The sequence below is a fragment of the Odocoileus virginianus genome, chromosome 10, assembly GCF_023699985.2.
Source record: "Odocoileus virginianus isolate 20LAN1187 ecotype Illinois chromosome 10, Ovbor_1.2, whole genome shotgun sequence".
Lineage (NCBI taxonomy): Eukaryota > Metazoa > Chordata > Mammalia > Artiodactyla > Cervidae > Odocoileus > Odocoileus virginianus.
This window is the reverse complement of record NC_069683.1, coordinates 22,202,315-22,218,682: the sequence shown is the minus strand read 5'-3', so window position 1 is coordinate 22,218,682 and position 16,368 is coordinate 22,202,315. Positions and strand designations below refer to the sequence as shown.

At 48.3% G+C, this 16,368-nt stretch overlaps 1 protein-coding gene and 1 long non-coding RNA gene across 14 annotated transcripts in view; one reads left to right on the top strand and one right to left on the bottom strand.

Moving 5' to 3' along the window:
• The window catches only part of PRR5L (proline rich 5 like), a 160,501-nt gene that overhangs the window by 83,654 nt on the left and 60,479 nt on the right, over positions 1-16,368 (top strand). For 12 of the 13 annotated variants that reach the window (XM_070473173.1, XM_070473171.1, XM_020904975.2 and 9 more), the window contains 2 exons: positions 13,719-14,006; positions 16,190-16,270. In XM_070473173.1, the coding sequence (XP_070329274.1) occupies positions 13,843-14,006; positions 16,190-16,270 (245 nt within the window). In that variant the 5' untranslated portion in view covers positions 13,719-13,842. Of the gene's footprint in view, positions 1-1,559; positions 1,580-13,718; positions 14,007-16,189; positions 16,271-16,368 lie in introns of those variants that run through there. The other variant, XM_070473170.1, reaches the window with a different exon arrangement.
• LOC110144867 (uncharacterized) lies at positions 8,423-12,209 on the bottom strand. The gene is made up of 3 exons (XR_002315992.2): positions 12,122-12,209; positions 9,548-9,639; positions 8,423-8,696 (listed from the first exon to the last, which is right to left on the bottom strand). It is a non-coding gene; the product is annotated as an uncharacterized lncRNA (long non-coding RNA).

The following is a 16,368-nucleotide window of genomic DNA, read 5'->3' as shown; positions in this document are numbered from 1 at the left end:
CATGTGGTTGTTACATGAACTTGAATCGAACTCATGACCTCCCTGAAGTGATCAGATCCCAAGATCCCCTCCAGGCTCCTGACTCTGCAGCGCTCTGTGAACTTGGCCCCATGACATGGGGCCCTTTTCCTGGTCTCCTTTTCTTAGGAGAAAGCACTCCATCTTGTTCCTGCAACGGGAGGGTGAAGCTAATTTTTAATAAATCACACATGTTATTATAGAGCACATTTCCCCACACTGAAAACTCCTGCTGGCTGCCAGACAGTAGCTTCTGACCGCTCTGTCACCCCTCTGGGTCTTATGTACGTTCCATGTCAGCAGTGTCACTGCTGACATCATGCATGGTCAGTCTCTGCAACCACTGGTGTCTAGACTTTTCAGTTTATTATCTGGGAGGCACTGCAGAATCACTCTAGATGGCATTTACGGGCCACACCCAAACACTCCAAGAAACTTGACACTTAAACTGGGGCTTCGAGAGGAGTAAATAAGAGGTGTGGTTATTCCCCACAGTTTAGTTTGACTCGTATCACAGGAGGGGATTTTTCTGATGATTATATTGTGGTTGGCAGCCTGGGTGATGATGCTGCTGGAATGAAATCATTACTTCTAGAAAGGGATCGGGATTGTCAGTGCTCTGAGTTCTGGGGACATTTTGCCAGCCTTGTGAAGCAGAGAGGAACAGGCGCTTGCATCCTGTTTGTGCCAATATTTACTCTTGCACAAATTTGGACTCCCAGACTCTTCCGTCTGCGTCTGATTTCCAGCGGAGGACTGAGAAAGTTGTCTCATTCTTCCTGTTGAACTTTTTCCATAGTCCAAACTTGACTCCTAACATTTTCTTGTTTGTGAGAATGTCTGTCTCCTGCTGGTTTTTGTCTCCTACAAGTTGCAAAGGTGGGTCTTAATCCAAATAAGTGTGCCGTGTCCTGCCGCCGGCGCCTTCCTCTGCTGCGCTTGTGGGTTCCACGGACCAGCAGGCAGACCCAGGACTTCTTGCCCACGTGGCCCAGGTCCAGTGATGCTAAGGTGGACCCCAGTTAAAGCAGAAGGAAGGGTATTTTTCTGGTCCCTTGTGTATGCTTGGCTCAAATGGCGAAGAATCTGCCTGCAATGCAGGAGACCCAGATTCGATCCCTGGGTCGGGAAGATCCCTTAGAGAATGGAATGGCTACCCACTCCAGTATTCTTGCATGGAGAATCCTAGGGACAGAGGAGCCTGGCCGGCTGTGATCCATGGGGTTGCGAAGAGTGGGACATGACTGACTGACTAGCACTTTCATTCTCAGAAATGGAAGGGCTGTTCCACTTGCTGGCCTGGGAGTCCACATTTCACTCCAATATTCACCCTTATTTCCTGGGCAATCTTTTGTGTGCGCAGCACTGTGCTCATAGCAGGAAACAATAGTGAGTGGGTCCAGCCAGCTCTCACACGTCTTTAAGAACTCACGTGCTCTCAGGGCCAGTCAGGCTGTGAGCAAGTCAACAAGCACAAATGACTTCTGCTCTCTTGAAGGGACTATGAAGAAACAAAAGCTCCTTCCTGTAAGGAATAGAGCGCACGGGCTGCCCGAACCGGGTAAGAAGCTGTTGGCGAAGGTTGAGAAGGGAAGTGTGGCAGGTGATCCTGTGACAGACCTGTTGTTAAAACCGAGGGTTGGGGGTTCAGGACGTGGAATCAGGTGGGATTTGACTTTTGGTCCCACTTAACTAGTCTTCTGACTTTGGGCAAGTTAATTCCCAGGCTTCAGTTTCTTCCTCTGCAAAATGAAAATAACAAAACCTACCTCATTTGTTTAGGGCAGAAATGGACTGAGAAGATAGTTGCTCATAGAGGCTCAGCATTACCCCACCATCCGGGCCAGCCTCTGATGATGGTTAGTATATTCCTGCCAGCACCAACAAGAGGAAAATCGTCATGGGAAGCGATTGATCTGGAAAATGGTCCCACTGTTCTTAAAAACATGGGCGCCAGGTAGTTCAGATCTGGTTTCCTAGCTTGGCTTAGCAGGCTCTGTTTGCTATGTGTTTCTTTTAGTGAAATCTCAGGGGCTGCTGACTGGCTCTGTTTAAAGAGTGTATCTGGATGTGTATATAATGTGGAGAGGAGGAGAGGGTGCTTGTGGTTCCACTGAGGAATCGATGATAGAGTAAGGGTGAGATAAGAGAGAGAGCTGGTTAGTTAAGAGGCTGACCAATTAGATGATATGGCAAGTGAGAGATGACAGAAGGCTGAAGGCTGGTTCTGCATTTGCACTGTGTCAGGGTCTAATCCCCATCCTGGTCTGTCAAAGGTGCCTAGTTATGTGGGCCTTACAGGGGAGGGGTCGAATACATGGCTGGCAATGCTGAGAGGTTAGCATCCAGTGAAGTTGCTCAGTCGTGTCTGACTCTTTGTGATCCCGTGGACAGTAGCCTACCAGGCTCCTCCATCCATGGAATTTTCCAGGCAAGGGTACTGGAGTGGATTGCCATTTTCTTCTCCAGGGGATCTTCCCGACCTGGGGATCAAACCCAGGTCTCCCGCATTGCAGGCAGACGCTTTACCGTCTGAGCTACCAGGGAGGCTAGCGTGGCCATCAGCAAGTCCATGGCCATCAGCGAGTCTCTTACTTATAGATCTTAGGAAGGGAAGTTACTTATCCAAGGCCACAGTGGCTGGGTAGTGCTGGCTTACATTTTACTCTGATTAGGCTCTGGGTAAAAAGTGTGAGAAGACTGATGGTCATAGCTATGATGGGATAAAATAAAGGTCACAGACCCATATGCATGCCAAGTTGCTTTAGTCAAGTCCGACTTGGTGACACTATGGACTGTGACCCACCAGGCTCCTCTGACCATGGGATTGTCCAGGCAAGAATACTGGAGTGGGTTGCCATTTACTATTCCGGGGGATCTTCCTGACTGACCCACAGATATCCTGCAGCCCCTGTATTGGCAGGCAGATTCTTTTATCACTGCCCCAGCTGGGAAGGGTTATGTGAAGCCGCTAAGGTGTTAGTCCGCCTGGTGAATTAGTTGCCAACTCTTACACACTGAGTGATTTAAACATTTTAATAGGTCTGGATTTGGGGCTTCTCTTGAAAACTTCAGATTTGGGACAGCTGGGCTTTTATCCTAAGATGGCAAAATCCAGATTGGATTGGGCAGTGGATGCCTCCTTTAACCTGGGTTGTTTCTGTCCACTTTTTGGGATGTTTCAGGCTCAGCCCTTTGGGACAGTTTGTGATGCATGATGCGAAGATGGAAAGAAATTGATTCTCCCTTTCATCTTTTCTTACCAGGGTTTATTTTCTGGCCCATATATCCCTCCACAAGGCAGCTCCTGTTGTAGAATAAGTGCTAAATAAATAAATTTGTGTTGAATGAGTGAGTGGTAAGTGATAGAGCACTGCCCTGGGGATCAGGAGCTCAGTTTGAACCCCGACTTCTAAGAGCTGGGTGACTTTGAACAAATCGTATAAGCTGTGTTTGTATTTGACTTTTGAGAAGGGGAGCTGATCACCCAGCTGATCACTTTTTTTAAACTTATTTATTTGAAAAAGTAATACATTTTCATGTTTCAAAATTTTAAAAGTACGTAAGGGTTTATAGAGAAAAGTGCTCCCCACTGTGTTCCTGCCACCCAGCTTCCTTCCTAGGGAAAACCAGGGTTACCAGTTTCTGGTTTGTCTTTTCAGAGATACTTTATGCTCATTTAGTGAAATAGGCACATACGCTTTTTCATCTTTTTTATGTAGATGGGAGCCTAACATACACATAATTCTATGTTTAGCTTTTTAACACGCTTCATTCAGAGTGTCCCCTGGCGAGCACCCTAGTCAGTGCATGGTTTCTTGACCCTTCTTTCTTAGATCCCAGCATATGGGACACCTCAGCTGATGGAGCCGGTCCTCGATGCTGAGTGTTTAGGGTCTTCCTGACCCATGGCTGTTCTAAAGAAGGCAGTAGAAAAACTCAGGTTTTAAAAGCCACTCCACATGCCCAGAGTAACATCCCTGGAAGTAGTGTTGCTGTGTCCGAGGATACAACCTTCGTCATTTTGTGTATGTTAGCCGCTCAGTCATATGTAACTGTTTGCAACCCCATGGACTGTATCCTGCCAGGCTCCTCTGTCCATGGGATTCTCCAGGCAAGAATACTGGAGTAGGTTGCCATTTCCTTCTCCAGAGGGGAACCCAGGGATCTCCCAACCCAGGGATCGAACCCTGGTCTTCCACATTGCAGCCAGATTCTTTACCATCTGAGCCACCAGGTTGTAGATCTTGTCAAATTTCCCTCCACGGCAGTTGCCCCAGACTGCGCTCAGTCGAGCCCCACACCATAACTGGATGTCATCTTTGGGAACCTATGGAGGCTTCGTGGAGAACAATGTTCTATAAAAATTTAATACTATCTCCAATTAGGGGGTCACCTACTATGGGTGAGGCCATGATCTAGGCTGCCTCATTTAATACTAACAACATTGAGCTAAATATCACATTCATTTCACAGATGAGGAAACAGAGATTCAGAGAGGTTGAGTCATTTATCCAGGTCACCCAGCTGATACATTGTGGAGGTTGGATTTGAACCCAGGCTTGTCAGATTTCAGTACTAGGATGTTTTCATACAGTAAGGTTGTATGTAATTTGAGATATTGGAATCCTCAGCTGATACTTGTTTATAGTTTCTGTGTCTTCCAGCAAGACTCACTCTCTGACAAGTTCATTTGCGCATTCATCAAATATCTGTGGAATTCTTGCATTATACTACACTCTGGGGATGCACTTGAGAACTGAATAGACATAGTCCCTGCCATTATGGACCTCATGGAAACCGTAAGAAATATTTCTGTAGTGATTTATTGTGGGGTCCACAGCCCCTGGGATCTAATGCCTGATGATCTAAGGTGGATCTGATGTAATAATAATAGAAATAAAGTGCACAATAAATGTAATGAACTTGAATCACCCCCAAAACATCCCCTGCCCCCATCCATGGAAAAACTGTCTTCCATGAAACTGGTCCCTGGTGAGGAAGGTGCTCTGTGGGGTGGTGTGACCTGATTGGGGCGGGGAGGGGGTGGGCGGGGAGGAGAAGGACCTCTCTGAGCAAGTGAAGTTTAGATGATAAAGGGTGTGCAGGTTTGAGCCTGGGTAAGGAAGTAGAAACTATTTTGCACAGAGGGCACAGCACATACAAAGGTCCTGGGGCAGGAGAGAGCAGGTAGTGCTAGAGGAAATGTAGGAAAGCTGGTGTGCAGAGTGAAGGGAGGTGAGAATGTGAGGATGAGGTTTGGGGATTTATTCTAAGACCTGTGGGGAGCCTTTGAAAGCATTGACGCGACAGCTCTGTGAGCATCGCAGGCACTGGGGTGTTGGGTTCTTGTTCAAAGCAGCATCTCCATTTCCTTCTCTGTAAGATGGGGAAGATGATAGCACACAGGGCTTTCAAGCATTTTTTAAAAATATATTTATTTTTAATTGAAGGATAATTGCTTTACAACATTGTGTTGGTTTGTGCCATACATCATCATGCATCAGCCAAAGGTATACATATGTCCCCTCCCTCTTGAATCTCCCTCCCACCTCCACCTCATCCCACTCCTCTAGGTTGTCCCAGAGCCCCAGGTTGAGTTCCCTGAGCCATACAGCAAATTCTCATTGGCTATCTATTTTGCATATGGTGGCGTGTATATTTCAATACTACTTTCTCCATTCATTCCACCCTCTCCTTCCCTCTTCCGTATCCACAAGTCTGTTCTCTATGTCTGAGTCTCCATTACTGCCCTGCAAACAGGTTCATTGGCATCTTTCTAGATTCCATATATATGAGTTAATATATGTTATTTGTTTTTCTCTTCCTGACTTTCTCTGCATAATGGGCTCTAGGTTCATCCACCTCATTAGAACTGACTCAAAGGGCATTCATTTTTATGGCTGAGTAATATTCCACTGTATATGTAGCACTGCTTCTTTATCCATTCATCTGTCAGTGGTCATCTACGTTGTTTCTATGTCACAGCTATTGTAAATAGTGCTACAATGAGCATTGGGCTACAATGAACATGTGTCTTTTTCAGGGGCTTTGTAACATTTTGATGGTAGGAAATACTGATATATTTAGTCCCAGTAAATGTGTAATATGCACGTTTCCCCCAGATGGGTGCACTCTGATATTTCCTATTCTAATCTATATCACGAAAGGTTTTGGGTCAAGCCCCCCTGAATTCACTTTAGAGGCACCATGATAAGGCATGTCAAGGGGCTGTCCCTTTCTTTGCTCTCAGTGAATATGCCATCATTCTCCGCGGTCATCATGATCAAGATTGCCCTGGCCATAGTTAAGAGAATGGATGGGTGGAGTTGAATGACGGTATCTAAATCCTGAGGGTGTGGAAGGTCACTGGCCCTTCATCTCTGTGTTCGTGTCCCAGGGGAGGAGCTCCATGCTGGGCTTCCTGCCTTCAGGGGCACCTGGGTGGGGGTGAGGGGGCCTATCAGATGAGCTGGCTGTCTGGTTTCCCAGGGAACGGGTTTCTCCTGTTTTCTGTTTTCTGGGCGGCCACATCAGACTGAGTACCCAGTTTTGTTTGACTTCTTTGTTATTTACCCTCAGAATGGCTTTTTCTAGGAAGCCTCAGAGTCATTATAAGCCACCCACTTCTTTAAGTTTTGCCATGATCCTACTTCCCTTTTCAGAGCCGAGGGTTGGAGCCTTAGCACAATAGAATTCATTTGCATTTTCCACTAAGTATACCACCTTCTTCTGCCCATTGGCCCAGCCTGTAGGCTGCGCCCCTTCCCTGTGCCCTGGCCCTAGAAGCCGGGAGAAGGCAAGACACCACATTCTTCTCCAAGATACACATTGTGGATCCCGAGTTTCCAAAGAAACCCCATGCAATGAGCCTGGGGGAGCGCAAGGCCAGTGACAGCACTCAGGAAGCCTCTAACTGCCTCATACTTTGTGGACACAGGACGCTGGCTTTCCAGATAACTGAAAGGCATGCAAAACTTTACTACTTACATCATTCTAGAAGCATATTTTCCTAAGTGTTAACCTCATTGGTCCTTCATGAGCGAACATCTACTAAGGCACCATGGTTTCTGTAACTCAGACACTTCAGGCGAGGAAGGTTTTGTGATGGTGACAGTGATGATGGTGGTGGCGGCAGTGGGGTTTGTAGCTGAATTGTGTCCCCCTAGAATCCGTATGTTGAGATCCAGCCCCTAGTACCTTAGAATGTGATTGTATTGGGTTGGCCAAAACGTTGGTTTGGATTTTTCTGTAACATCTTATGGGAAAAAAAACCCAACAAGCCTGTTGGCCAACATAACATTTTAAGATAGGGACTTTGAAGAGGTGACTGAGTTAAAACGAGCTCATTAGAGTGGACCCTCATCCAATCTGACTGGCGTCCTTATAAGAAGAGGAAGTTTGGACAGAGAGACACCGGAGGTGCAGGCTCACAGAGGAAAGTCCCCGCGAGGACACAGGGTGGCCGTCTGCAAGGCAGGGACAAAGGCCTCAGGAGAGAACCACCTTGCTGACAGCTTGGTCGTGAACTTGTAGCTCCTGAACCGTGAGAAAATAAAAGTCTGTTGCTTGAACCCACCCCGTCTGTGGTATTTGGTTAGAGCAGACAGAGCAGGCTAATACGGCAGCAGTGGTGGTGGTGGTAATAAAAATAAGCGATGGGTAGCAGATATCAAGCACTTGCTGCATACCAAGCTTGTTTCAAGCCTGCCTTGAATCATCTCACCCAGCCCCACACCATTGCTACCACCACCAATCCTAATTCACCTGCCTCGGTTGGAAGTGGTGACACGGAGCCTGGCTCTGGCCCCTTTGGTCCGAACCTCCATGGCATGTGCGGTGGCACCTGCATAACTCCAGGAACCGTGCCAAGCACCTCGTAGATCATCTTGTTCATCAGCACCACGACTCTCCAGGCTCCCATGTTTTCAATGTAGACCCTGCAGTGCAGGGTGGGCCAGGGACGCAGTGAGTATATTTATTTGTGGTGGCTGCAGTAACAAATGCCCACAACCTGGGTTTGCTTTAAACAACAGGCATGGGGACTGCCCTGGCTGGTCTAGTGATTAAGACTTCGACTTCCAGTTTGGGGGAGAATGGATACGTGTATATGTATGGCTGAGTCCCTTTGCCACTCCCCTGAAGCTATTACAACATTGTGAATTGGCTATACCCCAGTACAAAACAAACTGTTTTCCAAAATTAACAGGTAGCATTTCAAAAACGGCTTAGACTTTCAATGCAGGAGGTACAGGTTTGATCCCGGTCTGGGAACTAAGACCCCACATCTTAAGCCAAAAAACCAAAACATAAAACAGAAGCAATATTGTGACACATTCAATAAAGATTTTAAAAATGGTCCACATCAAAAAAAAAAAAAAAAGTCTTAAAAAAAACCCAGAAATGTATTTTTTCACAGTTCTAGAGTCAGAAGTCCAGAATCAATGTATCATAGGATCACATGCCCTCCAGAGACTCTAGGGGTGAAATCTCATTTTCTTTTTCACAGCATACCAACTTCTAGCTGCATCGGGAGAATCTATTTCTTTCCCCTTTCGGCTGGTGACTGCCAGCATTCCTTGGCTTGTGGCTGTATCTCTCCTGTCTCCTCCTCCGTCTTCTCATCTTCTGTGTGTATATCTGTGTCTCCTCTTCTGTCTCCAATTTCCTGCAGCCGTCTTATCAGGATACATTTAATCGTATTTATGGGCCCATCTGGATAATCCAGGCTAAGCTACTTCTCTCTAGATCCTTGACTTAATTACATCTTTTGCCACCCGAGGCAATGGTCTCAGGTTCTGAGAACTAAGAAGTGACTCTATCTTTGGGGGCCAGTTTTTCTGCCTCCTACAGTCAATGAATGGCAGAAAGAGCATTGATACCAGGGTTTGCCTGATTCAAAAGCCTCTAGTGACCACTCCTCCTTGAGAACTACAGTCATTCCTGTTAATTTTAATGGTATGTTACATGTTCCATCTGGGCTTCCCAGGGGGCACAGTGGTAAAGAATCTGCTTGCGATGCAGGAGATGCAGCAGACATGGGTTCGATCCCTGACTGGGGAAGATCCCCTAGAGCAGGAAATGGCAACCCGCTCCAGTATTCTTGCCTGGAAAATTCCATAGACAGAAGAGCTTGGTGGGCTACAGTCCATGGGGTTGCAAAGAGTTTGATGCGATTGAGCAACTGAACAGCAACCACTCCATTTAGGGGGTATCATCGTTGATTAACCTGTCCCCTATGGGTGGATATTTTGGTAGTTTCCATTATTCATTACTGCAAAGAACTGGCATATCTGCCAGTCTTCAGGACCATGTGACCATTTCTGTAGGGTACATTCTTAGAAGTGGAACTGCTGGGCCAAAGGGCCAGTAATTCTTAGCTTGCTTCACTCTGTGACCAACCCCCACCCCACTGCCACCCAGAAACCATGCTGCAGGAAAGGAGTTGAAAGGCATCATGCCTCAATAAATACCATCCTGAGTAACCCAAGGCCCTAATGCTCTATGACCACCACGGGGGCTCAGAGACCTGGCCTGCTCCCAAGTGAGTATTTTCCAGATGTTTGTGAGGCCGCCATAAGCCGGAGGAAGTGTTGCTGTGTTCCCAACTGCTGTCATTGCCTAGAGATTTAGAAATAACAAGTTATTTATTTAACAAGCACTTGTGAAGCATTTGCTGTTTGCCACGCACTGTTCCATCTAAGTGCTTTACAAATATCCTCCTTTTATCCTCATTCAACCCTGAGGTTGTCACGCTAGCTGGCTCATCTCCTGCAGGAGGCAACTGAGCCTCAGAGAGGTCAAGAGATCTGCCAGGGTCGCACAGAGAGTAAGGGGTGGGGTGTCTAACTAGAGCAGTCCACGCTTTCGCCTTCCTTTTTTCTCCTCCTTGTGCTCCGCTCCCCTTGCCCGTGTCAAGTGTGGTCTTAGTGTTCCCTACGTCTGTTTATCCATCTCTGGGGCATGAGGTTTAAATTTTAATATGAAATTCTGTGACTAGATGTTCCTGCCTAACTTGGTAGCTTCAGTTGTGATTTTCCTGGCCAGGTCTGGTCTCCCAGCAAAGTGAGAACGGGCTGCAGGTTGAGGCCAGTCGTCAGTCAGTGATCTGCCTCTTAATAGCTGTGTGACTTCTGGCAGGTTACTTAACTTCTCTGATCTTCAGATGGGGTTTTGTGGGGTTTGTCATCAAGTCAGGCAGGCAGTTGGTGCCTTATGAGTTGCTAGTCTTTCTTCATTTTTAGCTTCAGCAGTACCCTTAGGCTTGAGGTTACAGAGATGAGTAAGTCTTGATCTGATTGCTGTCTTCAAAGAGCCTACAGAATGGCCCAGGTGGGGGCTGGGAAACTTTCTAGATCAGGAATGAGGGAACGTCAGTTCTAGCCAGTCCTGGCTGTCTCCTACCTCGGACATCAGGCCTTTCTCTGCTCCTCTGGGCCTCACTCTTGTCCCCTGTAAGCAAGAGCCTGGCCAGGCTTCACTCCGAAGCCCCGTCTGTCTTGTGAGTTTCTGCCTTGTCCTGTTTAGGTCGGGACAAGCCCGGGTGTGAGGAGACAGCGCCATGGCAGGTGGATACAGGGTGTGTCAGCGTTTCCCTTTTAGGCCCCTCTCATCAACGCCCCCAGCAGCTTCCTCTCGGTGCTCTGGGGAGGCCTCTTGGCTCCAGCCGGAAGTAGGCATGGTGGATGAAGACAGCTTTGGAATGTCTGGATCTGAGGGTGGCAGGTTTTGCAGGGGACGAATGAGTCAGAGATGCTCCTGGCTGTGTGTTACTGCGCGGCCGAGGCAATGCCGAGGACACCGCAGTCATCATCCTTTTGGCTGAAAGTCTCCCTTAGTCAAAAGGGTTGCCTATGTAGATGCGGCTGCCCACGAGCCTTGCTGGATGTGCACATGGCTTGGAGCAGGAAGCCTGGCAGTGGGACGGGAGGCAGTAACTGAGAAGGGGGGCGGGGGGCGAGTAGGAGCCCGCCCCGGGATCCTCTGTGCTGCCCAGCCTCCTGGAAAAGTGGTGTTTCGGCAGGAAACCAGAAGACTCGAATGATGCATTCTGCTCACCTTTCCACTTTCCCGTACAGGTGCCTCTGAGTGGGAGGCAGCTCCATCACCTGGAGTTTAGGATCCTCGTAAATGGAGTTAATATCCCATAATTACACAGATGAATTGCACTTAACAGGCCCATTTAAAGAAGGGCGGTAAAACAGAGTCTCTCTCAATCGTGTGACCTTTACCGGGCAAGTTAAATCCCAAAGCCAGCTAGTTTAAGGCGTCTAAAGGGCTCCCGTGGTTTTATTACTGCATTGCCCCACTCATTTATTTGCATAGATCTTTCCACCTTCCAGGGGCACTTGTGAGGTTATTGAGACCCTCTGAAAGTGAGCAGGTCTGTCATGACTTCCTCAGCATTTATTGGTAAAGTTTAGTCATCATCGGCTCATTCTGAGAATGGGGTGAAGGGCAGGAGACTGTCAGAGAAAGTGGGACACATTTAAGAAATGTCAGAGGTAGGACGAGTCATTCCTTTCTGGGCTCTTGGTTTTACAAGTACATTGTCACGGTGCCCACTGTCTACAGGGAGTGGTAACCCTGCCCACGCCCTCTGGATGGACAGTCTCAGGGCCCAGCTAGCAGCCTCAGTGCTTCGCTGACCAGGGCAGCCTGTTTCCGTGGGAGGAGGGACCCGGATTCTTCCTTCTTCCAACACCGCAGCTGGGCCTGCAAAACCTGCTCCCCCTGCCAGCTGGAAAGTTGGCATTTGTGGCTGGAATATCTTTTTCTTTCACTGTTGGTTTTGGGGACACAGCAGAGTAGCTGGTGAGGTGCCACTGAGAATATTTTTGGGCTAAACCCTAAAGCTTTGGAAGAAAAAAGTGACTGTGATCTTGGTGGTTTCCTTTTGTTCTTCACTCTGACCAGTTCCCAAACTCACTTTGCATTGTCAGTTTGGACTTGACGCTGACTGAAGGATAAAAGACTGAAATGGCAGGTTCAGAAGTGCCCAGAGAAGTGAGAGAGACAGGTCTGAACAGAAATAGCCGGTGCTTGAGAGCCTCAGGTCTGCTGTTTAGCTGGGCAGGTCACACCATCTCATTTCCCCTCTGACCTGCCCTGTGAAGTTGGCATTGCTAGCAGCTGAGGACTCTCATACTCAATCAGCCCGAAGTCACACAACCTGGGAGTGACCTTGTTAAGATTTGAACCCAGATTCACTCACAGTCATCAACCATGGAGTCATAAGGGTTTCCAGGAGACAGTGTCATTGAACCCAACCCTGCAGGGTAAGTTAGATTTAGATAAGCAGAGAGGAAGAGGGAGGGGGTTCTGGGCAGGGAAACAGGGCTGTGCTGTGACAGTCGCTCAGTCGTGTCTGACTCTTTGCAACCCCAAGGACTGTAGCCCACCAGGCTTCTATGTCCATGGGATTCTCCAGGCAAAAATACTGGAGGGCGTTGCCATGCCCTCCTCCAGGGGATCTTCCCACCCCGGGATCGAACCCAGGTCTCCAGCGTTGCAGGTGGATTCTTTACCATTTGAGCCACAGGGAAGCCCAAGAATGCTGGAGTGGGTAGCCTATCTCTTCTCCAGTGGATTTTCCCAACGCAGGAGTCAAACCAGCGTCTCCTGCATTGCAGGCTGGTTCTTTACCAGCTGAGCTACCAGGGAAGCCCCAAGGGAAATTGTAGATACAATCAAAAGGCTGCAGCCTCACATGGAACAGCCCCATGGGGCAGGGACCACATTCTCCATGGCCACCATGCATCCCCAATACCTGAGCACCTGAAGTGCTGTAGGGGCTTTGTAAATGTTTATTGCATGAGCAAATACATGACAACTTCTCTTGCCATAGACCATGAGCCTCTTGAGCGCGGGGACTAGGTCTTAGAAATCTTTGGATACTCCACAGCTCACATGGTTAATAAATTGTTGCTGTTTATTACTAAGTTGTGTCTGACTCTTTGCGACCCCATGGACTGTAGCCCACCAGGCTCCTCTGTCCATGGGATTCTCCAGGCAAGAATACTGGAGTGGGTTGCCATTTCCTCCTCCAGGGGATCTTCCTGACCCAGAGATCCAACCCACGTCTCCTGCATTAGCAGGTGGATTCTTTACCACTGAGCCACTAGGGAAGCCTGGTTAGTAAATAGTAACCAATAGATATGTTCTGATGGAGTACATGAATGGACGGCAGATAAGGGAGGGTGAGGAGATGAGCCTGAGGGAAGAGGTGCTGATGCTTTGGGAAATAGTGAGCGATGCATGTGGGCTGCTGGGGTCAGGGCAAGTCATAGACCATCTTCAGTGCCTAGACAAGGAGCTCTTGTGTGCTCTATTTTTTTTTTTTTTAAGTCATCTCAATGGAAAACTTGGTGAAGCTACAGAAACTCAGCAGGGGCCCAAACTCTGATAGATGTGCATGGGAACCACAGTCAAACATAGCTTAGAAATCACATTTCTGTAGGACTGGCCTCAACCCATTGTGAGTGCCTCTCCACTTGGGGATGACCACAAGGTTATAACCAAAAGGAGGCTTGTGAACACTTGTGCATGGGACCCTGCAAGATATAGATAGTACTGTAGGGTCCTCTGGTTTTTTTTTTTTTGGGGGGGGGTAGTTTGGCCAGGAAGTCCCAGCCAGCTTCCCCCAAGATGGGGTCTGCTCAGCCCAGACGTTTTTAAGAAAAGCTGGCCTCTCTTTTCAGGTATTGGCCAACGTCGTGGTTTTGAGAACGCCCGAGGGCCAGAAGACAGCCCTGGGAGAAGCCCTTTGGGTGGGCAGTTGGAACCTTCTGGTCCAGAGGAGAAGCCGCCCCCTCACCTGGACTTATGACCCGTGGCTTCGCCCCCAGCCTGCCCGTCGAGTTCCCCAAGATGGGCTCCTTCCGCAGGCCCAGACCGCGCTTCATGAGCTCCCCGGCGCTCAGCGACCTGCCCCGCTTCCAGGCAGCCCGCCAGGCTCGGCAGCTGAGTTCCAACTCCGCTTGGAACAGGTATAGGAGGCACTGGGTGGGCAGGAAGGTGGTGGTGGGGTAGGGGTTGGGGTGCCAAGGCCAGGGGCTGGCTGGACTTCAGCATCTCCTGAGATCAGGGCTCCAGAAGGTCGTGGGTATAGTGGTGATTGACACAGTATGCCCGTTTCCCTGGCAACTGTATCCATCGGCTTTTCTTGGTTTTTTTTTAATGTATTTTTTCTTTTTGTACTGATATACAGTTTATTTACAATATTTTGTTAAATTGAGTTATTTTTTCTGATTATTTTTCACAATAGGTTATTACAAGATATTGAATATGGTTCCCTGTACTATGCAGGAAATCCTGGTTGCTGTATCCTAGCTTGTTAATCCCATACTCCTAGCTTGTCCCTCTTTCTCTCTCCGTCTTTCCTTGTTTGAATAGAGGGAAAGCGGACCACTGGGGGCTTCTGGGCTCTCAAAATCAGTTAACCAGCCCAGGACAGTTGTATCAAAGCTTAACATTAGTCCCACGCCAGTTGTCAGAGACCCGAGGGTGGGAACATCTAAATAACTTCCAGTCACCTGCTACCTATTTGGGAAGATTTGACACGTATCTGTGAAACGCTAGCAACACAGCATAGACCAGGGTTGATCCCCACCCGGAAGCTACTGGTGGCTGGGAGAGGAGACACTGCACCTTCCTAAGCGTCCAGCCAATCTGTGTACCAGGTACTGAGTAGAGACTGAATCCATACTATGTCTCACCCTCCTGGAGCTGTTTTTCAAATTTGGTTCCTCTTTGGGTAAATCAAATGCATTGTTATTTTAAAGCATTACTGAAGTGGTTTTTTTTTTTTTTTTTTTTTGTCATTTGGATCATTATCTTTTTTTTTTAACGAACACACAACTCATGATGGTGAGGGAGGAGAGATCTGAAATGTTTTGATGGTAAGTAGAACCTGGTTCTACTTAAAATGAACCTGGTTCATTTTAAAAAGCCTGAAACCTGGGGTGAAGACAAACTTGTGATCAGCTCCTTGCTGAAATCCTGGGCTGGGTCCAGAGCCTTACCTGGGTCCTTCAAGGGATCAACTCTCCTGCCTGAACACTCGTGGGAGGGGAAGGGGAAGTGAGGCCAGCCCTTCTGGAGTTCTTCCCAGAAAGTACTATTGAAGGGCTGGACCTAGAGTCTGTCATACAGAGTGAAGTATGAAAACAAATATCAGAAAGAGGAAAGCAAATATCATATATTGGGGCATGAATGTGAAATCTAGAAAAAATGGTCCAGATGGACGTATCTGCAGGGCAGGAACAGAGATGCAGACATAGAGAAGGGACATGTGGACACAGAGGGGGAGGGGCGGGCGGGATGAATTGGGAGACTAGCAGTGACGAACATATAGCACCGGCTCTGAAACGGGTCGCTGGTGGGAAGCTGGTGTATAGCACCAGCTCAGGTCGGTGCTCCTTGCTGACCTAGGTGGGTGGGATTGAGCGGGGAGCTGGCAGGGAGGTCCAGGAAGGGAAGGATATTATGTATACGTATAGCTGATTCACGTGGTTGTATCACAGAAACTAATATATATACTCCAGTTTGTTTTTTTTTCCATTTCTTTTTATTAGTTGGAGGCTAATTACTTTACATCATTGCAGTGGTTTTTGTCATACATTGAAATGAATTAGTCATGGATTTACATGTATTCCCCATATACTCCAGTTTTTTTAAAAAATGTAAAACAAAAGGCGAGGAAAATTAAGATCCATAGTTGCAAAATTTAAAAAAAATTAAGATAAGCCAAGGCATGATCTTCTCCAGGCTGTGAAGACAGAGGCCTCCTAAGTGAGAGACCCGCAGGCTGGGCTGAACTCCTGCTTGCGGTCAGAGCCACGCTGGATTCTTCCAGGCCTGCAGGTGCTGGCCACGCGGTTTCCCGAGGGCAGATCCCACTGCCCACCCTTGAGTAAGGCTGCTTCCCAGCAGGGCTGCCAGCCTGCGAGAAAGTGCGGGGAGAGGGCTTCTTTCTGTCTTCTGGGGCTCAGTCTTCCTCCCTCTCCAAGGACCCTCGTGTGCAAGTGATGGATTCCAGGGAGAGAAAACGTGGTCCTGCCTGTGCCCCGGGCTTCCTGGCCCTTCTCCCCACCTTTGGCTCTGAGCCACTTATGGAGGTGGCGCCTGGGAAGCAGATCCACTCACTGGGGGTCTTTCTATTTCCCCACAGCGTCCAGACTGCCGTGATCAACGTCTTTAAAGGGGGCGGCTTGCAGAGCAATGAGCTCTATGCACTGAATGAAAACATCAGGTATGTGGCTGGCCTGGCGGGGACCCTCCCACCCATGGGGCTGATCTGGGGCAGAGGGGCTACACCTCACCATCACTCCTGGAGCCTCACCTTATTTT